Source organism: Staurois parvus, unplaced genomic scaffold, assembly GCF_062004578.1.
Source record: "Staurois parvus isolate SC_StPar_1 unplaced genomic scaffold, SC_StPar_1.0 ptg000014l, whole genome shotgun sequence".
Classification (NCBI taxonomy): domain Eukaryota; kingdom Metazoa; phylum Chordata; class Amphibia; order Anura; family Ranidae; genus Staurois; species Staurois parvus.
Window position 1 is genome coordinate 16,295,019 of NW_028317810.1, and position 23,928 is coordinate 16,318,946.

Consider the following 23,928-nt stretch of genomic DNA (forward strand, 5'->3'; position numbering starts at 1 on the left):
GGCCCATGGCAGAGTGGCGGAGCGTAAGCAGCTTCAATTAAAGGCCATACAGAGGCCTATGTTAAAAAGTCCCCCCAGCAGCAGCGTGGGGAGACGACTATCAAGAGTCCAATGGCAGAGTGGCGGAGCGGAAGCAGCTTCAATTGAAGGCCATACACAGGCCTAGGTTAAAAAGTCCCCCCAGCAGCAGTGTGGGGAGACGACTATCAAGAGTCCAATGGCTGAGTGGCGATCCGGGAAGTCAGCGTTGTGATTGCAGATGCAATGCAGAGATTCTATGAGGTGATGCCGTGGGTGCGAAGAAGATCATATACCGTCGTACTTCCATCCATAAGACGGAACAACCTGCGAACCGGGAGCTTTATTGCCCTGACCCGCTGAGCAGGGTCACACACAGGTCTGTCTCTCTTGAATGACCGGAGGCTAATGGAGAATTCTAAGATGGCCGCGATTTATAGCTCCACCATTACACAGTGCTGGCTGGCTGCTGATTGGCTAATGCGATCACATGTCATGAATGCATTATGGGTCAGCGCGCCTTGTCTGCGCGCCTTCCCAGAGATCCCCGCCCCATCTTCTCTGTCCATTTTCTCCGTCGCCACACATGTCGCCGCCATTTTTGGGAAAATTCGATTCGTGCATCCGAAGTTTGCTAATCTTCGGATTCGTCGCGAATAGAATTTTTCCAAATCTTCGGAACGAATTCCACTTCGTCATGTTCGATTCGCTCATCTCTAGTCGGGACATACGGGGGATGGAACCGGCGGGAAATTCAAAAATATAAAAATGTGACATTCACTCAATACACTAAAATCTGATAGTATTACATTACTGTATCAAAGCATTTCACATACATTTTGTCCCTAATGCTTTGTCCTGTGCCCTGCCTGTATTTTTACTGTTCTTTCTGCCTGGAAACGTGGTTTTAGACCAGCTAGAGAACAGCGATAGTAAATTAGAACCACTTGCAGAATTGAGTGATAATGATGTGTGGGGAAATTCGTCATCAGACACTGAAAACGATTCTGCGACTGAGCTCAGCGATGTGTGAACTTGGTGCTCTGTTTCAAATTTCAGTGTTTTTGGTTTGATTACATTATTGAATTACATTTATTATTATTATATTATTATTTTTTATGATTATTTATTATATTATAATTTATGATTTTGTGTTTCAAATTCTATTTACACAAGGAGCTGTGACTTGGCCCCTCTCTCCTCATTGGCTGACTGGCTGTGATTGATGCTTCAATTACCGGCCAATAGCTGGTAACTCAGACTTTTACTTAGATTTTTACTAAGCTGCTGGCAAATAGACTCAAGCAACTTCTTCCTTCCATTATCCACAAGGACCAGGCTGGTTTTATCCCCTTTCGTCAAGCGAGATAACACCAGAATAGCTGTTGACCTTATCGAGGTGGCTAACACTCAGACAATTGAGGCTCTTCTTCTTAGTCTTGATGCGGAGAAGGCCTTTGACAGGCTCAGTACCATCATTAGATATCTAGGAATCAATGGTCTCTTGTTACAATAAATTATATACCTCTACCACCCCTATTAAACACTATACACTACTTCACCTTCTTTAACCATACGCAATGGTACTAGGCAGGGTTGCCCCCTTTCTCCCCTTCTGTTTTCCTTCTGCATTGAACCCCTAGCAGCCCACATTAGGAATAATACTGATCTTCACAGTATACTAGTGTGCAGTGAGGAGTTCAAGTTCTCTCTCTTTGCTGATGACATCCTCCTAACACTCACCCAACTGCATACAACACTTCCTAATCTTCACAAGGAATTAGATTTATTTGACTCCCTCTCAGAGTACACAATTAATAACACTAAAACCAAAGGTATCCCTCCTAATGTCCCTTCTGCCTGGTTCAAACATTTCCTTACATGGTAAACTAAAGCTGAAATGAGGTGCTCTACAGGGAAAATGTTCTCCCTCTCTACTATGCTATTGATAAGCTACTTCTCCAGTGGAAGTCCTTTCCAATCTCCTTTTTCAGCTGTATAGCAACAATTAAAATGACTATTTTACAAAACCTGTTGTATCTATATGAAATGCTGCCTGTCTAGGTCCCACTTACTCATTTTGAAAAACTCCAAACTAAATTGATTAACTTTGTTTGGAACTACAGACACCATAGAGTTGCCAGATCTGTCTTATATGCACCACAGGACCAAGGAGGATTATCCTTCTTCTCTAAATGTTATCTAGCTGCTCAACGGCGCGTATTAGCTTCTTGGCCTACTTTGCATTTCTACAATAAAATATGGAGTATGAGAAGTTGTGGATGGCACCAGTCCACCCAAACTCCATGTTGTGGGGCTCTTCCACCCTTCCAAACTCAGCTAATTTACTCCACACCCTGTCGAGACAGGCCCATAGGCAATACTCCCTAATGACTGCTACTTCTCTAACTACCTCCTTTCTATTTGCCCCTGCTGTTCCAGATAGCTTGACTTCCCAGAGATATTTTCAGTTTGGAAAAATAAGAGGCCTATTCCAATATGGTCACTTGGTGGATCTCAGAACTAGAGTTTTGCAATTTTTCCGGGATCTTCAAAGAGCCCATGATCTTCCTAAGCAAGCTTTTTACAGCTATCTGCAAATCTGCCATTACGCCTAATCTTCAATTTTTCTAAATTGACCCTGTTTGAAAGAATCTGCCTGGGTGGCCCATCTAGCAAGGGGCTAATCTCCCAAATCTATAAAGTCCCCTGTTCTTCCTCCTTTCCCATCCCCCTCTGAAACATGTTTGTATGTAAAAATGGGAACAAATATTGGGAGAAGAGTTACCCTTTGCCACTATATGGTCTCAGGCAGCTCCATCTGCACCTTATACACTGAAAACCAATAAAAGATAATTTTTCACTGGTACTATACACCAGACAAGCTTTTCTCTATATATCTCACTACAAATGACAGATGCTGGATGCTAATTCATGGAACCTTATTGGTGAGCAGTACACATCCTTATCCGTCAAGTCTTTGACCACTGGATCTCATTTACTCCTAAAACATTTTCCTCGGGGTTGCTCCCTTTTAAGTTCTCTAAAACATCTAAAAGGCTGCTATCACACCTTCTGACGGCAGCACTGTGTTTAGTGGTGCTTAACCACTTGCCCTCCAAAGGATTTACTCCCCTTCCTGACCAGGCCTTTGTTTGCGGTACGGCGCTGCCTTATTTTAAATGACAATTGCGTGGTCATGCAACGCTGCACTAAAATTAAATTTATGTCCTTTTTTCCCAAAAATAAAGCTTTCTTTTGGTGGTATTTGGTCACCTGTGTGTTTTTTCTTTTTTGCGCTATAAACAAAAAAAGACAGTCAATGTTGAGAAAAAAACAAAATTTTGTACTTTTTGTCAGTAAAAGAAATTTAAAAATCAAATCTTGTCATAAATTTAGGCTAAAATGTATTCTGCTACATTTCTATGCTAAAAAAATCCCAATACGTGTAAATTAATTGGTTTACGTGAAAGTTATAGCGTTTAAAAAATTGCGGTATAGATACTATAATTCTTTTTTCACTAGTAACGGTGACAATCAGTGACTTATAGCGGGACTGCGGTGGGCATTCTGACACTGGGGGGAACTGACTTGGTGTCACTGACATCCTCAGTGACACCAATACAGTGATCAGTGCTAATAAAAAGCACTGGCACTGTACTAATGGCACTGGGTGGAAAGGGGTTAACATCTGGGGTGATCAAAGGGTTAACTGTGTGCTTTGTGCTGTTTCACTATGTTGGCTTTGTGTGTGCTTCACTGTAAGCACACTGCTTTGTATGCCTCTGCTATGCAAAGCCATAAAAAGCAGTGTGCAGGAGCTGACAGGGGAGAGATCTGTATTGTATTGTAACTATATTGTAACTGTACTGTTTACATACAGGCCTCTCCCCTGCCAGAGATACTCGGCGAACACCAGGTGCCGTCGAGTAATCACAGACCGGGTCCCGGTGATTGACAGCCGAGGGCACGAATGGTGTTGATGATAGGGCGCACGTGCCCCCTACCCAGAACCGCAAAATCACGTATATATATATATATATATATATATATATATATGTGTGATTTTGTACACCTGTGCTTCCCTGTAGCAGTATTTCTGCTATAGGGTGGCGCAGAACCGATTAATTTTAAACCCTCTCTGACAAAGCTTCAGGCTAGGATCCGGGATGTCCAAAGGATGGAATACCTAATGGTCACCCTAAATGAATCTTTGGACAGGCATAATAGGGTTTGGGAGTTGTGGCACACTCTTGAATACCCACCTTGACGATTCCCAGTCATTACTAGTATGTATCCTACCCCTTTCCACCTCGGGGGTTGGAGTCCATTTGATCATGGAGTGTATTCCTCTTCTTTCTCTTCTCTGTTCCTTGTTCTTCCTTTTATTTTTTCTGGTATCCACCTTCATGCCATGTGATACTTTGATTGTTTTGCTTCTTGCTGTATTCTTTAAGAGTCGACCTGGACCAACCACATGGGAATCTGCTCTCTTTCTTCTTGTCGGGGAAGCATTGTGAAACCATTTTGGACTTGATTGTGAGACGTGTATTCTTACCTTTTCTGTTCTGAATACATTTTCAATCAATAAAAAGTTTAAAAAAAAAAGAAAATATATTTTTTTGAAAGCATTCTTACTTTACAACCTTTTTTCAAAGCAGCCCATAACTTTTGCGCAGTACTGTAATTCAGCTTAGAAAGTGTAGATAATAGGTTCAGACACAGTTACCATGTTTAGGATAGTGAGGATGAATTTTCTAGTTGCTTCTGCTCCGTGATAGGAAACCATGGCAGGGTCAGCAACCACAACTGTTTCTATGTTATATTCCTGGCTTTGCTTGAATGAGTATCTCTTTCCCCTTCCAGTCTCTGAAGCTTTGTAGTTCTTAGCTTTTCTCTTTTCTGTAAAAAAAAAACCATTCACAATTATGTACAGTATATATGGTATCACATCTGTACCAAAATTGAGATATGTTACATTCATATAACTTTGCTCTCCAGTCTATAACTCTGTGTAAGGTGCCAGTAAGTAAGCACCATGATAGCGAGTAATATTGCCAGACAGGAAGTCAACAATTTTTCAAAAAATTCCAGCTCTACCACCTTGGCTATTTAATTTCTTCTATACCGATAATGCCTGGAAACTATGAACCATTTTCATCTAAATTGTTGTTTACACTTAAAGCGAATTTCCAAGAAAATTGGATGTCACCCATATTCTCCCAACCCATCAATGTGGATAAGGTTCCCAGCAAGCACGTCTTCAAAACAGCTCCCACAGTTGTCATGTTGCCATTCAATACTTCACTTGCATCATCAAATGCTGGCAAAATCTCACATAACACAGCACTATATTCTATAAACTGTAGATAATAAAATGCTATCAGAATAAAAATACTACAAAGGAATGGAATCACTATTATCTAAATATAATCACTGGGGTCTGCAGATTACAGGTACTTTTACCAGGAAATAATCAAGAGCTACTCAATGAAAGCATTTAAACCTTTACAAATAGTCTAATCGACCTCAGGGCTCTTTGGTTATCTATATAGAGTAAGTTTTTATAGGTAATTAGCATGCATATAATACTTTACATCAGCGGTTCTCAACCTGGGGGTCGCGACCCCTTTGGGGGTCGAACGACCATTTCCCAGGGGTCGCCTAAGACCATCGGAAAACACATATTTCCGATGGTCTTAGGAACCGAGACACCTCTGCTCTGTCTCGCGATCTGTGGGCGGGATGATATGCTGCCCCTGTAACCTGGCCACACCTCCGGGATCACTCAACAGCTCCGCCTCCTCGCCGCTGATTGGCCACCGGAACTGTAGCTCAGGAGAGGCACACAGGCGGCCAATCACCGGCGAGGAGGTGGAGCTTGGAGAGGAGGAGCCGAGCGGCAGAGCGCGCAGATCGAAGAAGATCGAGGGAGCTGCAGGACCGAGTGAAGAGGAGAGAGGCCAGAGAAGGAAGACAGCTGACAGGTAAGTGCAAATTTTGCTTCTGCAGGCTGTAGATGGGAGAGGGAGAGAGCGAGCCCAGGCTGGAGCAGGGGTCAGCAAGGTAAGTATCATTGGTGTCAGTGGGAGGAATAGTGCCCCATCATTTGCGTCACTAATACCAACGATGGGGCACTATTCCTCCCCCCACTGACACCAACGATGGGGCACTATTCCTCCCCCCACTGACACCAATGATAGGCACTATTCCTCCCCCCACTGACACCAACGATGGGGCACTATTCCTCCCCCCACTGACACCAACGATGGGGCACTATTCCTCCCCCCACTGACACCAACGATGGGGCACTATTCCTCCCCCCACTGACACCAACGATGGGGCACTATTCCTCCCCCCACTGACACCAATGATAGGCACTATTCCTCCCCCCACTGTCACCAACGATGCGGCACTATTCCTCCCCCCACTGACACCAACGATGGGGCACTATTCCTCCCACTGACACCAATGATGGACACTATTCCTCCCACTGACACCAATGATGGGGCGCTATTCCTCCCACTGACACCAACGATGGGGCACTATTCCTCCCACTGGCACCAATGATAGGCACTATTCCTCCCCCCACTGACACCAACGATAGGCACTATTCCTCCCCCCACTGACACCAACGATAGGCACTATTCCTCCCCCCACTGACACCAACGATGGGGCACTATTCCTCCCCCCACTGACACCAACGATGGGGCACTATTCCTCCCCCCACTGACACCAACGATGGGGCACTATTCCTCCCCCCACTGACACCAACGATGGGGCACTATTCCTCCCCCCACTGACACCAATGATGGGGCACTATTCCTCCCCCCACTGACACCAATGATAGGCACTATTCCTCCCCCCACTGACACCAATGATAGGCACTATTCCTCCCACTGACACCAATGATGGGGCACTATTCCTCCCACTGACACCAATGATGGGGCACTATTCCTCCCACTGATACCAATGATGGGGCACTATTCCTCCCACTGACACCAATGATGGGGCACTATTCCTCCCACTGACACCAATGATGGGGCACTATTCCTCCCACTGACACCAATGATGGGACACTATTCCTCCCACTGATACCAATGATGGGGCACTATTCCTCCCACTGACACCAATGATGGGACACTATTCCTCCCACTGACACCAATGATGGAGCACTATTCCCCCCACTGACACCAATGATGGGGCACTATGCCTCCCACTGACACCAATGATGGGGCACTATTCCTCCCACTGATACCAATGATGGGGCACTATTCCTCCCACTGACACCAACGATGGGGCACTATTCCTCCCACTGATACCAACGATGGGACACTATTCCTCCCACTGACATCAGTGATGGGGCGCTAGTCCTCCCACTGATACCAATGATGGGGCACTATTCCTCCCACTGATACCAATGATGGGGCACTATTCCTCCCACTGATACCAACGATGGGACACTATTCCTCCCACTGACATTAGTGATGGGGCACTATTCCTCCCACTGATACCAACGATGGGACACTATTCCTCCCACTGATACCAATGATGGGGCGCTAGTCCTCCCACTGATACCAATGATGGGGCACTATTCCTCCCACTGCAAAATTACAGTTCTGAAGTAGCAACGAAAATAATTTTATGGTTGGGGGTCACCACAACATGAGGAACTGTATTAAGGGGTCGCGGCGTTAGAAAGGTTGAGAACCACTGCTTTACATGTACATACAACCTTACAGAAATATTGTTGAAATGAATTCTCTATATTTTTTTTTCATACCATAAAAAGAGACCTTGCCAGTTTTGCAGTAGGTACTTTAAGATTTGTGGATGTATAAACTATATATAAACCTCTGTATTCACCCAAAATTAACATATTTTTTCCAAATATTTTCCAAATATTTTGTTCAGTCACAGTCTGCATATATTTTTCTACATTGTCAGTATCTTAATTCATGCAAGTTTCATACATATTAATTGTGCAAATGTAGCTTTATATGCTACTACTTTTATATGCTGTTTGAATGTATTTTTAATGAGCTTAGGAGGCCTACAAAAGTTGCCTAAAGGTAAAAGTTCACAAGCATTAATGATTTATGTGTTAGTCAATATTCTTTGCTCTGGAGAGAGATTTTTAAAATAATACTTCTAGATTTTGAAACCTGTTTAAGAAGATGGATAGAGCTAATTTAAAACTTCTGATTCATGTTGTTGTTGAACACAATATGTAGAAACACACATTAAAATAATATTTAGGTGAAAAGTAATATGTACAAAATACACATATGATGCTTACATTTTCTTTTAAGGTATAATATTTCAGAATTCCCTCCTTTAAAAAATGCCACTGACGGGTACAGATTATAACTACTCACTAACTACTGTTTGTTACATCGTAAAAGTCTAGGTACTAGTGAGCTGAAGTAACATCATACCAAACACTGCACTAAATAAAGCTAGGATTTAATAAAGTACACTTTCATCGCCACTGACATCATAAGGGCAAAAGAAAAACAAAACACTAAATCCATATTTAAGCATTGGACAACTGCTAAGCCCCGATAACCGCTGCTGTGGCAAACTTCACCTATAGTAGCCATCACTGTGAAATGCTGAAAGTGTATATAAACCCCATTTTTTATTATATAATATTTGGCAAATGTCTCAATGTATACAGTTTTTAATACATTTTTTGTGAATCTATTGCAAAGTATCTTTCTGGTGATAAAGTAACAGCACTTCCTGTTGCAGGTTGACAGTGCTAAGCTGCTACCTCTCAATATCAGCAGCATTGTCAACAAGCCATACATGCTATTTTAGTTGTCCATTGGGCTTCAGACCAAATAGAAATCCCAATGACCAACTGAAGGAGAGCATGTCAAGCTGACAACAATGCTAATAACAGAGGCCACAGCTTTGCCAGCCTGCAACAGAAAGTATTGTTACTTTCAGGATCTCCATCTAAGCAACTTTGTAACAGATTCACAAAAATGAGACATTATGACCAAGATACTAAAATATAGATTTTTGGTTTTAAATACATCTGAATGCATATGGTCTAATACTTCGGCACTTTCATATCCGCGTGATTATCTAGTATCTAGCAAGCCATTCTCCAAAGTGGTGAGTTAGAGAATGTTGGGTAGTCAGACACATGAAGCCTAATACAAAACCAGAAGGTTTAGGTAGGGTGTAAGCCGGCTGTTAACAGGGACAGACTGATTTACAATTCACTTATTTTGTAGGTATATGTTGGAAATTTTTACTCAATCTGTGACTGCAGCCCAGCCAATCAGCTGTAGCCACTGATCAGTGTATTTGGTAGCGGCAGGTGCCTTTGTCCCAGTGCCTTTGTAACCAGTGGGATAAACCTTGTTTATGTGGATGGAGGAATCTGTTTTTTTCCATTTAGCCCACAATGTATGGCCAGCTATAGCCCAAAACAAACTAAAAAAAACAAACAAAAAAGCACACTGCAGTAACCCATAGCATCTTCTTAGAGTTTACTTCAAGTAATAGCAGTAGTAGTATTAGTGTGTGCAGAACATCTGTTACGGACACTACCCCACTACCCTACCATTACTGACATTTACTTATGTCAAAATGATTTCCAAGCAGCTTTAATAGGAAATATGTATTTTTTAAAAGCACATATTGGGCCTGATTTACTATTGGATATGGTCACAAAATTAGTCATTTGCCTGTGTTGCATGCAAAAGTACACACATAGACCATAGCAAATATACATGGAATTCATTAACATAGGTGGTTTGCTAACCAAAGTGTGGCTGAATGTGAGTCAAGCTGTGGCATGGCTTATAATGAAAGAGTGATTTTTTGATCTGCCTAAATAATTTTTATGAAATGTACATTTCATGCAAATTTTACATTTTTGTCCAACCTTTTACTCTTATGTTTTTGTTTTGTATGAAATACAAATAAGGTTATCATCCATCAGCTTTCTTGGAAGTTTGAGTATTTGCCTATTGCAAAGCCCTAATTTCAGGGCCCCGGTTGTGGCTTGAGATGCTGTTATCTGCAGGTGCCGGAGAGTGCCACCATTTAAACCTGTGCTAAAAGAAATGTGTATGCTGCAAATCAGATTGTAGTCAGAACCTCTGACTCCTGTATCCTTGTTTCAGATCAATAACATTCATAGAAAGAACTGAATACATTATATTAGAATGGCAGCAAATGAATAAATATTTTCAGAATGTGAGGCCAGCAAAGGAGACCTACAGTCTCAGCACAAATTTCCTTTGATCTATGATGATGGCTTGGGTTATATATGTTGTTTATAAATGTAACATTTGTACTAAGGTTAGTACTACTGCAGGTTGCTTCTGCCCTCCTGAACTCTGCAGTATACCACACACAATCCCATCATTTAAGAAACACTGCCTCTCTATGAACTGTCAGATATACAGTACAACATTGTGTTACAATATATATGATCTAATTAGTATAAAGTAATATTTTGCCAAAAAGGTAATACATCTGAGCATTTCACAGTGTTGTAATGTTACCGTCAAGGTGCAGTGTAGTTTAGAATATGTAAGGTTGACTGTGAGTCAGCCCTTGATTAATGTCTACTGTATGTAGATTTGGAAGTATCAGGAAATGACTTAACTCCCCATTAATTTAAGTTTGAAGCTGGACTTTCACATGTAAGTGTGTCTTTCAACACAACAGTGCTGGCTACATCTATAGGTCATAAATGTGAATAAATACCTTACCTTATGTTTAGAGCAAATTAAAGGTTTTCTGAATACACTGACATCTTATGCTGCATTTAAAAGAAACAGCATCAGTAAGATGAAGTATGCTAAGTTTTAGTATATGGCTTCATTCTGAATTACGTCACATATTTGTATTAGAACAGATTAGATTTATTATAGGTTTTCGCCTAAGTTTCTAATCGTTTTATTATTGGAAGGTGAACATAGACTTTCTCACTTTACAACTGAACAATAAACTTTACTTGTGAATTTAAAAATTATTGTGCATGAACTCTCATCACAAAACTCTGCATGGTGATGCTAGCCTAATTGCAGCAGATGTCTCTAAAGTCACTTTGTTTAAGAGTCTAAATTGATACAAAAAAATGTAAAAAGCACCAAGTAGTCACCTCCATCAATTGTCCTGAGAAGGCTGCATCCAGCTCCAGCCATTTGCAGATACTCTCTGTTTGAATGATTACATGCAAATGACTGTGAATAGATGTAGAAACTGTCAGCCTCCCACTGCTTCCAATGGGGCTTTCCCCTTCAGCTAATTACCCCCCCCCCCCCCTCCTGTGTTTTCCACACCTAATTGCTAACAACCCCATTTACAAGTGTGAATGGGGTCTTAATATGAAAATATCTACTTTAAAATATCAGAGGTTTGCCACATCTACTTTACAATGTATTTGTGTGGGCAACAGAAGCATGGAGCATTGCTTTAAAGTTGTAGTGACCCCAGAGCTCAAACTTTGGAGCATAAAGTGGTGAAAACCTAATAATTAAATACTGGATTCTGAAAAACCCAAGTAAGTATCTATTTTAATGTGGATTTTGCAGTTTGCAACAACTATATTGTAAGCTCTAACAAACAAAGGGCTCTCTGTTTCCTCTTCTACCAAATTTTATTGTAACTGTAATGTCTACCTTCATTTTGCAAAGCGTTGCGCAAACTGTTGGTGCTATATAAATCCTGTATAATACGAATAATAACTATGACCTACACTGAACAGTGTAACAGCACATTTTTATGAGATTTGGGATCCTTAGCTTTCCCAGATACTGCAATAGCGCTGGGTGATGCTAATCTAGTTATAGTAGACTTTAAGGTTCTGTTTACATTTGAATACCAGTTCATGTATATTAACAAAGTGATGGACTTTTTAATGCCATTTTCAAGAAGATCCTGCTTTTTACATGGTTCAGAAGTCCTAAAACCTGCATTGCTCTACTATGAAAATCACGATCAGTTCCTGTTTCTGGAGTGCTTTTCAGTTACCCAAGTACAATGTTTTAAAAAAGAGAATACAAATAAGTATTTAGGAGTTATGTGAAATGAACCTCAGTGTACTACAAGTAAAACTCTTCTACAAGTCATGTCAAACAAGTAAGTTGGTTGAATGGTCCTCCATTCCAAACTATTCCTGGAAATTTAGTTATGGATAGATGCTTGAGGATTATGCAGATTGGTTTATTGGGGTCTTCGAGGTAAGATTTGAAAATATTCAACTTCACTACCCCGTGCCTTGGATTCTTCCTCCTTTTGTTACATTAGGATTCTCTATTCTCCTACAGCTAGCTGTTGCTGCACTCAGCACAGCCGTAATGGGAATTGAAGCAATGTTCCCATCTACTGTGTTTAGAGTTCATTGAACCACACAAGTAATGCTCCTGAAGCATACATCTGCCTTTCAATTTCTGTTCAAATGCAGTTGAAGGAGTATGAAGAGGAACATGTCCTGGCTGCATGCTTTTCACTGCATTTAGCAAAACAGGGGTGACCTTTGGGACTAAATTGTGTGACAATTCACTTCAAATATCTAATCATGTGAAAAGCATCTGCACATCATTGGGTATTCAAAGTCAATGGGAATTTGCTTTCAGGTGAATGGATAATTGAGAGTCTGGAGCGGCACCTGGCTCAGCCTCTCATCGATCTGCTGAGAGCTCGAGCCAGCGGCTCCCTCCCTCTCCACAGTGCAGTGCTCAAGTGAGCATGGAGGGGGGGGGCAGAGCAGAGACAGAGGTGACTGACAGTCACTGCTCTCTGCTCACAGTGGCCTTGAGAACTTAGCAATCAGTGGTCATGTGATTGCTGAGTTCTCACACTTAGAGAGCCGGTGGAGGACGGATGTAGCATTGGACCGATGCTGCATCCACCCAGGTAAGTATGATTTTATAAAAAAAAACTTCTCTTATAAGTGTTTAAAATAGAGAGGTTTATGATTGTGGGTAAATTTTAGGCATTGGTAATATATTTTATCTGATCGGACAAAGGAACATGCTCACGTAAATTAAAGCGGTTGTAAAGGTGGAAGGTTTTTTTTTTACCCTAATGCATTCTCTGCATTAAGGTAAAAACCTTCTGTGTGCAGTGCCCCCCCCCCGTATACTTACCTGAGCCTGATCTCGATCCACCACTGTACCCAAGAGCAGGGGCTCTCTCCATGGTCTCTCTCTCCTCACTGGACATGGAGGCAGCAGTTGGAGCCATTGGCTCCTACTGCTGTCAATCACAGTCAGTAAGCAGAGAGAGGGTGGGGCTGAGCCATACTGTGTGTGTCAATGGATACACAGAGTGCAGCTCAGGATCAAGCCTGCAGGAGTGTCCTCATAGCAAGCTGGCTTGCTATGAGCAGACTCAAAAAGGGAGAGGAGCACCAGGATGGGACCTGAGAAGAGGTGGATCAGGGCTGCTCTGTGCAAAAGCATTACACAGAGCAGGTCAGTATGACTTGTTTGTTAGTAGAAAAAAATGTACAATCATTTATGTTAATAGATAAAAACAATTAAAATGGGAAAAACAGATATAGTATTAACAATACCTGCTACTCCACAATATGGATAATGTGAAGTTTTATTTTCTGTTGGTTTTCCTTCTGCAGTTCTTTTCCTTCTGTATACTCGATGGGCATGGCCATCTGCAGTGCGTGTCTGATTTACAGGTTCAATGTATATGAAGTCTTCATTAATTTGTATAAAGCCCATCTAGGAAAAATATGCATGGGTATAATTAGAAAAAGTAAAATAAAAGGTGATGAACATGTTGTTTTTAAATATGTAGGTATATTTAAAAATATTTTGCTAAGATAATGAGTTCCTTTCATCTCTGCACTTGAGTGAAAAACCAAATACAATAGTTCATGGGTTATTCAATAGGCAACTTTAATGCCCAGTGGTAATTTATTATCTTTTCTTAAAATGTATCTATGAAACCTGATTTTCTAGATGGAGATGAGATTTTAATGTGAAAGAATAAATATACTGCAGTATTACCAGGATGTATCATTTCCTAGACCTAACAGTGGGGGGTTGATACAAGAAAATGTAACATTATTCAAAACTTTCCTGCATGCAAACAGCTAAATACGCAATTGAAATATATATAGGAGAATATTCTACTATGAATCATGTATTGCAGTTGGTCTTTAAGTTCTCTCATACACCAGAGAAATCAAAGGAGAGAGTTGTCTGAGGAGACCAGAAAGGATATCATAGACCAGCACATCAAAGGTAAAGTCTTTAAAGGATAAGTTCACCTTTTATAACATGTTATACCCATATTCAGGCTACAATATGTAACATGTTATGAAAGCACTGGCCCTGCTCCCTGCTGATGCCCTATTTTGACAGCTAGCAGGGGGATCTTCTCCCTCACTAGCTGTCAAATTTAAAAACAAATGTGGCCATGCGGGACTCTGCCTGCCTGGCTTTGTCACGCCTCTGTGAATGAGAAACTACAAGTCCTGACAGCTTTAGCAGCTGCCGGCTTGTACTTCTGAATGAACTACCATGGTGCTGTGGAGCACCGTGGTAGTTCATTGAACCTTCCTGTCAGTATATCTGCTTGCTCGTACATACTGTATGGGGCAAGCAAATGTACTGACAGATCTGCAGGATACCTGCATGGCACCAACGATCTGCTGATCACTGGTGCAATGCTTTCCAAGCTCCTGCACAAAAAAATAATAAATGCACATTTTTATTTATCTGAATTTATTTTTTTTATGAAAAGGTGAACTTATCCTTTAAGACTATCTCTAAGCAGCTTAATGTTTCTGTAAATACAGTTGCAAATATTATTAAGAAGTTTAAAGAGTATCCAAACCCAAACATCCATACTATTGCAGCTTACCTGTGCATATATATACATATACATACACAGTACCTCACAGAAGTGAGTACACCCCTCAAATTTATGTAAAAATTTTATTATATCTTTTCATGTGACAACACTGAAGAAATGACACTTTGCTACAATGTAAAGTAGTGAGTGTACATCTTGTATAACAGTGTCAATTTGATGTCCCCTCAAAATAACTCAACACACAGCCATTAATGTTTAAACCACTGGCAACAAAAGTGAGTACACCCCTAAGTGAAAATGTCCAAATTGGGCCCAATTAGCCATTTTCCCTCCCCAGGGTCATGTGACTCATTAATGTTACAAGATCTCAGGAGTGAATGGGGAGAAGGTGTTAAATTTGGTGTTATCGCTTTCACTCTCTCATACTGGTCACTGGAAGTTCAACATGGCACTTCATGGAAAAGAACTCTCTGAGGATCTGAAAAAAACAATTGTTGCTCTAAAGATGGCCTAGGCTATAAGAAGATTGCCAAGACCCTGAAACTGAGCTGCAGCATGGTGGCCAAGACCATACAGTGGTTTAACAGGACAGGTTCCACTCAGAACAGGCCTTGCCATGGTCGACCAAAGAAGTTGATTGCACGTGCTCAGCATCATTTCCAGAGGTTATCTTTGGGAAATAGACGTTTGAGTGCTGCCAGCATTGCTGCAGAGGTTGAAGGGGTGGGAGGTCAGCCTGTCAGTGCTCAAACCATATGCCGCATACTGCATCAAATTGGTCTGCATGGCTGTCGTCCCAGAAGGAAACCGCTTCTAAAGACAATGCACAGGAAAGCCCACAAACAGTTTGCTGAAGACAAGCAGACTAAGGACATGGATTACTGGAACCATGTTCTGTGGTCTGATGAGACCAAGATAAACTTATTTGGTTCAGATAGTGTCAAGAGTGTGTGGTGGCAACCAGGTGAGGAGTACAAAGACAAGTGTGTCTTGCCTACAGTCAAGCATGGTGGTGGGAGTGTCATGGTCTGGGGCTGCACGAGTGCTGCCGGCACTGGGGAGCTACACTGTGGGAACAATGAATACCAACATGTACTGTAACATACAGAAGCAGAGCATGATCCACTTCCTTCGGAGACTGGGATGCAGGGCAGTATTCCAACATGATAACGACCCAAAACACACCTCCAAGATGACCACTGCCTTTCTAAAGAAGCTGAGGGTAAAGGTGATGGACTGGCCAAGCATGGCTCCAGACCTAAACCCTATTGAGCATCTGTGGGGCATCCGCAAATGGAAGGTGGAAGAGCGCAAGGTCTCTAACATCCACCAGCTCCGTGATGTCGTCACGGAGGAGTAGAAGACGACTCCAGTGGCAACCTGTGAAGTTCTGGTGAACTCCATGCCCCAGAGGGTTAAGGCAGTGCTGGAAAATAATGGTGGCCATACAAAATATTGACACTTTGGGCCCAATTTGGACATTTTCACTAAGGCATGTACTCACTTTTGTTGCCAGTGGTTTGGACATTAATGGCTATGTTGAGTTATTTTGAGGGGACAGCTAATTTACACTGTTATACAAGCTGTACACTCACTACTTTACATTGTAGCAAAGTGTCATTTCTTATATTATATATATATGGTGGCTGCATGTGTTTTCTTTTTTTACACTTTCTCTCATTTTAACCTGGTAATCCTACATTTAACTAATTTCCTATCCTTGGGTGACAAATGTACTAAACAGTGTTGTCACCCTAGGACAGGGAGTGTGTTATGACTACATTAACATTGTGTTAGGATTACATAATACCACCGTTTCTTCTCCAAGGGGAGGTGTTTTGCTGTGCAGAAAGATAGCAGGGAACAGTGCTAACTGATAGTCCAGAGACAGAGAGTACTGGATTTCTGGCTGGATTAACAGCAACTTTTTTGTACTTGTTAAATAGATATATTAAAACACTTTCAATGGTATTTATCAGAATAAAAGGGAGCAAAAAAGAATTTAAGGAGTATAGCCAAACTCCCTGGATGTTGTTGCAAGAGGAAAATGGACCCCAGATTGAACAGAAGGGTGGTGTGAATGGTAGAGAAAGATCCAAGGAAAACTTGTAGAGATACAAGCTAAACCCCAAGGTTAAGGTACATCAGTGTCTGATCATACCATCCATCACATTTGAGTGGCAGCATGCTCAAAGGAAGAAGTCCCAGTCAGACTCCACAGTTCAAATAAAAACATAAAAAGGCAGACTGGAATTTTCTAAAATGCATATTGACAAGCCACAATTCTTTTGGAGAAATGTCTATTAGACAGCTGAGACAAACTGCAGCTTTTTGGCAAGTCACATCAGCTTCATGTTCACAGATGAGAAGATGAAGCTTTCAAAGAAAAGAACACTGCACCTCCTGTAAACATAGGGGAGACTGCGTTATGTTTTAGCATTACTTTATTGCATCTGCCACGAGGTGTCTTGAATCCATGAAAAGTACAATGAAATCTTAAGACTAAGGAGAAATTTTTCACTGTCAGTTACAGTTCATTGGTCCTCCAACAGAATAATGACCCAAAACCTACATTTAAAGGCACCCAAGAATGGCTAAGAGCAAACATTAAACTATTCTGAAGTGGCCTATGAGCCCTGATTTGAATCCTCTCTAACAGACAGCTGAAATATGCAGTCTGGGGAAAGCACATTCCAAACCTGAGACAGCTGGAGAAGTTTGATCACAAAGAGTGAGCCAAACTACTTGTTGGTAGGTGCAGAAATCTCATTGAGAGCTACAGAAACTTCTTGATTACATTGATTGCCACCAAAGGTTGTGCATCAAAATACTTTATTAGCTTAAGTAATTATGGATAGCCCAATCTGGTTATAGTAAGTGCCACATACACAAAGAGTTGAATAATAAAGAAGTAGCAAAAACAGGGATTTTAAGGCACCAAAAAGGTATATTGTCAGAAAGAAGTAAAAATACAAAATGTATTATTGTTCATTTCAAAACATAAAAACATTATAACGAAAAGATCCTTGGTTGAATATCACAGTCACAATGTAACACATAAACATGAACAATACATGTATAGACCCTAAGGCGTTTTATTTCTTGGCACAAATTTCTTGGCACAAATTTCAATTCTTGGCACGAAAGGGAGTGTGTGTCACATTAGTTAGATAAAACCAAGATATACAACATCATCAAATTTCCTGAGGGGGGTTTCCCCTGTAATGCCTGCACGTGTTTAAGGTAAAGGTATATTTTGAAAAGCTGCACACTACCCCCAGTCTAGAATGTGCGCATGCTGTTTATGCTTTTACTAATGTTACGTTTTTGTGTGCCATAGTAAATAAGGAGTGAAGCAAAAAATGTGAAAACACACAGATGGCAGTAAAATCCATAAATTTCAGTGTTAAGGACCATAAACCCGCCATCGTAGATCCCACATGAGACAGACTGTCTATCACAAACTTTGCTTGCATGGGTTAGTGTTTCTACAGCAAATAATATTACAAACATAGTAACATTACAGTACAAGAGTCTCTCATAATTCGTTTTTTTCAAAATCGCTTATTTTTTCTTCACTTTATCCTGCTTTCTCTTTGTCCATCTTTCTGTTAGTCAGTCATTGCTTTGAAACTCATTCTCATAATCATTTCCCTTAATTACCGTGTTCTTTTTTCACCGTAAGCTTGTTCAGCCATTGTCACTTCAGCTTATGTGCCTTTCTTTTACATATTGAAGAGTCAAAGAATAATGTACAGCTCCACCCCTCCATGCATTGCCCTCAAATGCTGGAATCAGGTGCTGTCTTGAGTTCCATCATTCTTCTACATATACTGTAGCTTGGTATAATCAAAAGAAAAAGATGCACATCAATGATATCTTCACAGGCAAAATTTAAATCAGCCAACAGGCTTCAGCACATGGTCCCATTTCAAAAACAGAAGTTTTTTTGGAAGTTTAATACTTTTACGTCTTTACTGATGATATATGTATATTTAAAAAAATAAATAAAAAAATAACCATACATATATATATATATATATATATATATATATATATATACACACACTGTATAAAGAACATATTGTGGAAAATACAGTTTTTGCCATTAGCAGTTACATAACATAAAATGAAATAGTCAGTAAAACAGTGACACGTAAAAAGATTTTTTTTCTCCTTTTCCTGCAGACTATGTAGATGTGTCATACATATAGATGAGTAGTAGAAGGAATACATTGTAGTATCCTTATAAATAATAAGGAAAACATTGGTATATACATGGCAGATGTTGCAATGTTTCAAAGCATGGTTGGTATGAATAAAAATTGGTATGAAAAATAGAGAATGGGGGCATATAGCTCTGAAAAGTTCCAATCATATCATGATCTTTCTAAGATGGTTTGAATCATAAAGAAAGTACACGTGAAAATCTGCATATGGAATGTGCACTTCACATCTGGAGGAGCTTCTGAAGCTTTGTAACTGGATCCTCTACCAGGAAATTCCCAATATATGTGTAGCATTAGTAAATTCAGCTATGAAGGTGCAGCAATGGGAACACTTACCAGTAGTGATCAAGTTGTCATGTGAAAATCACAGCTAAAAACCCGAAATGACCCAGGAGTCAAAAAAAAATGACATGGCCTCAAAGAAAACTTCAATGATCATTTTTAAATTCTCACTGTATGAGCTGACACATGCAGATAATATAGCTACCAGGGGCGGACTGACAACTCATGGGGCCCCCGGGCAATAGGGGATCATGGGGCCCCTGTGTCCTTGCCCAAACTCAAAAAAGCCTATGAAAAAAGGTACCAGGGGCATCTCATGGGGACCCCTACTGACACCAGGCCCTCGAGCAGTGCCCGAGTTTCCAAATGGTCAGTCCGCCCCTGATAGCTACTAAATGAAACAAATAATAGAGAGAGAAAAAAAAAACAAACAAGGCCTTTTGGTTACCCCATACAGTACTTATTTACAGGAATTTAATACAGGCCATACATGGTTCAAATTCTGAACCATTTTTCATCCGAAAATCAAAATGTCGTTCGTTCTGTAATCCAATGGTGCTACCAATGATTTTGAAAATCGGTCGTTTTTCACAAACTTTCCAGCATGCCCGATAAACGAAATGGGGAGGAACCACAAAAATCGGCTGATGCCATTGCCCCACTAACAGAGCGAAAATCGGCTGATTATTCTTAGGTCCGATTTTCATATGAAAATCGTTCGGAATTTGAACCATGTATGGCCTGCATTAGTCAAGGAGAAGTTTCTTTACCTATATAAAATGAAAAGACCACAGGTCAGGCTCTTTTATACAGGTCACTATAATGCAAGCAATTTTCTCAAATGTTTATAAACTATTGCAAAGATGCATTGCCCCATATAACACTTAATCCATTGTATTGCATCCTATTTTCTTTTCTATTCTATTCTTTTTTTCTTTTCTATTCTATCCTAATCTGTTTTATTCTACTCTTTTCTATTCTATTCTGTTATGTTTTATTCTATTCTACAATGCAGCCTAAGTAGGAATCATCATCTTATTTCACTTTTAATCCTTACTGTATTTATTGCAATATGTTTCAATATTGAATTTGAATTCATTTTCAAACTTGAACTTAAATTAATTTTAAAGTTTGAGTACATATTTGAAGTCATATTCAGATAATTTGTTCCATTATCATTTATTTCGGATTTGTTGAAATTTGTTACTATTGTGATTTGGAAATTTAATTTACATTCGTAGTCCTTATCCAGGTCTGCAGCCTAGGTGGCCAAGAAAGGGAGGACAGGGACCATGCAGTTCACCCCCCCTGGAACTATTCTAGGCCACATGCCTTTCCATGTTGGAAGGATAACTTGAAAGGGGGTGGTCAAGCTTCCCCTCTAAGTCACCTTGACCCCATTTAGGAGGGACAATGGCCTCATTTGCACATCTTGTCCCCCAAAAGAGACCTGAGGGTTTACAGAAGGCAAGGTAATCGGGTGGTAGGTCATCATGGAGGAAGAACAACATCGTCTGGTAGTGTGTTGTCGTCTTAGTGGGTCAGCATGGTTGTCCCTAAATCCACACCGCTGGATGACTTAATTGACAATGCGGTAACATCGTTTACATTTTTATATGGAATATGTTGAGGAACATCACCATATTTGGTCAGTGATGTGACCCAGGTTCCCTGGACAGTTTTGTTGAGATCTGTTATTTTGCAGTGGTAACACAGCAAAGGAAGATCATCAGGTGGAGGGGTGTCAGATTCCAATAAGTCCCCTTCTGCAAGGCACCTTGTCCCCATTCCCCATGCTGTAAATTCATAGTCAATCACATCGATGTAGATTCAGCATCAATCATGATGCCCAGCCACACATCAGCATGCCACCAGATGATAGATACTACTGCTAAATGACAGATCCTCAGATGGCTGGTGTTTATAAACAAACCAGCTGAGCATCCTGGGTGACATCATTGACCAAATATGAGGATGACCATATTTGTTCAATGACATCGCCCAAGATTCCTGGTCTGTTTGTTTAAAATACCACTCATTATGTGGCGGTAGCATTTTTTAATGTCACATTTAAGGGGGTAACTTGTGAACACCGTCTACTCCTTTAAAATCAAAAGCATTTTAAACAAGTTGTGACAGGATGTGACCCTGTCACTGTGAGAAGATAGAAAAATGTGACACATGAGTCATATTTGGGGTGAATGTGACATTCCAGATTAAGGTTTCTGGGCAGACAAAGCTGCAGATCTGGCTTTCTCTGGATTCTGTAACTCTGGATCAGAACATTCAATCCTGTGTCCAGGTTTTGCTGGACACCTGCAACCTGGACTACACAGGTGTGAGGTGTCATTGTATACTCAGGTCTGAGAATAGCTTGGGGCTCCCAGTTGGAGACCGCTCCCAGTGTGTGAGACGGAAGGTCTCATTGAGGGGTCTGACGAACCAACCAGAAGCTGAGAAGACAAAGGTCTCAGTTCCAGAAGTCAGGTCGGCTCCTATCGGGGTGTCTGGAGAACCCCCATCCATAGGCCAGAGGTGGGCCTTACAGCAGGGCACTGTGTCCAAAGGCTAGAGAGCAAAGTATCCAGCAGAGGTACTACAAGTGAAGCTGAGCCTCGGTATTTTCCAGTGTATGCATCTTTGTTGAAGTTGGAGAAGATCCCCTGCGGTGAAAATCATTAATTGGTGAACTTTTGCTTTCTTTTAAATAAAAATGGGCTACCAAGCCCTTAAAAATAGTTCAGGACTGCCGTGGACTAAAATAATGCATATACTATGAGAGTTACCTACCCCATGTCACAAAGTATACATCATCATGTCTAAATTCCTGCTCTAACTTACTTCCTAAAAGTTAGATTTGTTTGACAAGGTCACTACTATACTTGCTGTTGGCTAAAATATTGCTTTTTCTAACATATGATCCATTACTAACCCCTCCTTTGTCTTTTGCAAAGCAGCAAGTAACAACTTGCAGCCTTCTGGTCTTGCAGCTTTATACACATAACTGGTGTGTTTGGACAAATTATATTCTCAGTAGCAGTAGATATTGTGATGTGTGAAAATCATTGTTATATCAACACAATGTTACCAAACTGTAGTTCATTTTTTACATTAATTAAAAATAAATCTTGACAGACCAACACCACATACATTGCAATAAACCCTATTTATCTCACCCTACTTTTAGATATACTTGAGTCTGATTCAGAGTGAGAGGTCACCCTTTGATGCCATCAGAGGACAGAAGAATGTGGGGTGCTGCATTCTGCTAAGGTGGGTTGCATTTGAATTTGTTGTAAGCAGGTAATTTTCACATTTCTGTTAAGGTTTTCAAACATCCAGGTCATGGTAAAACCAGTAGTAATGAGTCACATTCAAATGCAATCTGGAAGGTAGAGCAACTTCTTTTTCTTCCGTAATAATTGAGTGGCAGAAACATGCCGCAAAACATACTTCTATTAGCAGATAATTGCAACACATTGCTTTTGTGTTTACATGTGTTAACTAACGGTGGTGTTTCACATGTACAGTATCTCCTATCGATATTGCTATTTAAGTACCTAGGGAAAATTCAGCGATCATAGGGCAGAGGCTCCATCTCCTGCTATTGTGCTGGTTTCTGGGATGGCCATAATACACATAGAAATATAAGGAGGGGGGCCTATGTTTGTATTACCCACTGTCACAGATACATTAGAGATTGGGGTGGGCAAACAAGCTCAATGAAACCTTATGCAATCAACCCTTCCACCTGCTCCACAATTCCCTATCATTTAGGCACCATGTGCATGAGCATTTTGCCACACTGAATCCCAGTGGAAGGAATCCATGTGTAAAGAGTAAAAGCTCACTTAGGGAAGCTCTGATGACCTGGAATCATACAGCTGCGTGATGTTGGCACTGAGACTCTATTCCAGAGTCTCAGTGCTGATGTCATACAATTCCAGGTTGTCAGTGGCTCCCTAAGTGAGTTTTTACTGTTTTTTCACTGTCACATTGTTTTAACTGGATGACTGGCCCTTCTCTACAATAAACATTTATTTAAACTACTACACCATCACTGGCTTTCTATTGGCATCTTGGTCAGCTCTGTCTGTTTCAGTAGGAGTTGCCTTTTGCTGCTGCCTAGGAGGAGTGATTCCAGAGTGCATACACCTGGAGAGGATTTGTGTCTCCCTACACCTGAAAGTCTTCTTTTATTACATCCTAAGCAAGTGATCTCATTTCTCCACATGTGGCATTGAGCTTCAACTTACCAATACAGCCAGATGTTTAAACTGGGTTAATACTGATAACCATATGAAAAATGTGCTTAGCAAGAGTAAAGGGGTAATAGCTAAATATATACTTTATAGCACTAGGGTTGTCAGTTCAAATCCCAACCATAACACTACCTGCTTGGAGTTTGCATGTTCTCCCTGTGCCTGAGCGTGTTTCCCTTGGGTGCTCCAGTTTCTTCCCACACTCCAAAGACATGCTGGTAGGTTCATTGGTTCCTGTCTAAATTGGCCCTAGTATGCATATGTATGGATGTGAGTTAGGGACTTTAGATTGTAAGCTCCTGGAGGGCAGGAACTGATGTGAATAT

General features: G+C 40.8%; 1 protein-coding gene across 1 annotated transcript in view; it reads right to left on the minus strand.

Annotated features, from left to right (window-relative positions):
- Nucleotides 1-23,928, minus strand: part of ADAMTS19 (ADAM metallopeptidase with thrombospondin type 1 motif 19) — a 275,226-nt gene that overhangs the window by 188,827 nt on the left and 62,471 nt on the right. The window contains exons 3-4 of the mRNA XM_089677700.1: nucleotides 13,568-13,730; nucleotides 4,748-4,920 (exon numbers count right to left, since the gene is read on the minus strand). Of these exons, the coding sequence (XP_089533826.1) occupies nucleotides 4,748-4,920; nucleotides 13,568-13,730 (336 nt within the window). The remainder of the gene's footprint in view (nucleotides 1-4,747; nucleotides 4,921-13,567; nucleotides 13,731-23,928) is intronic.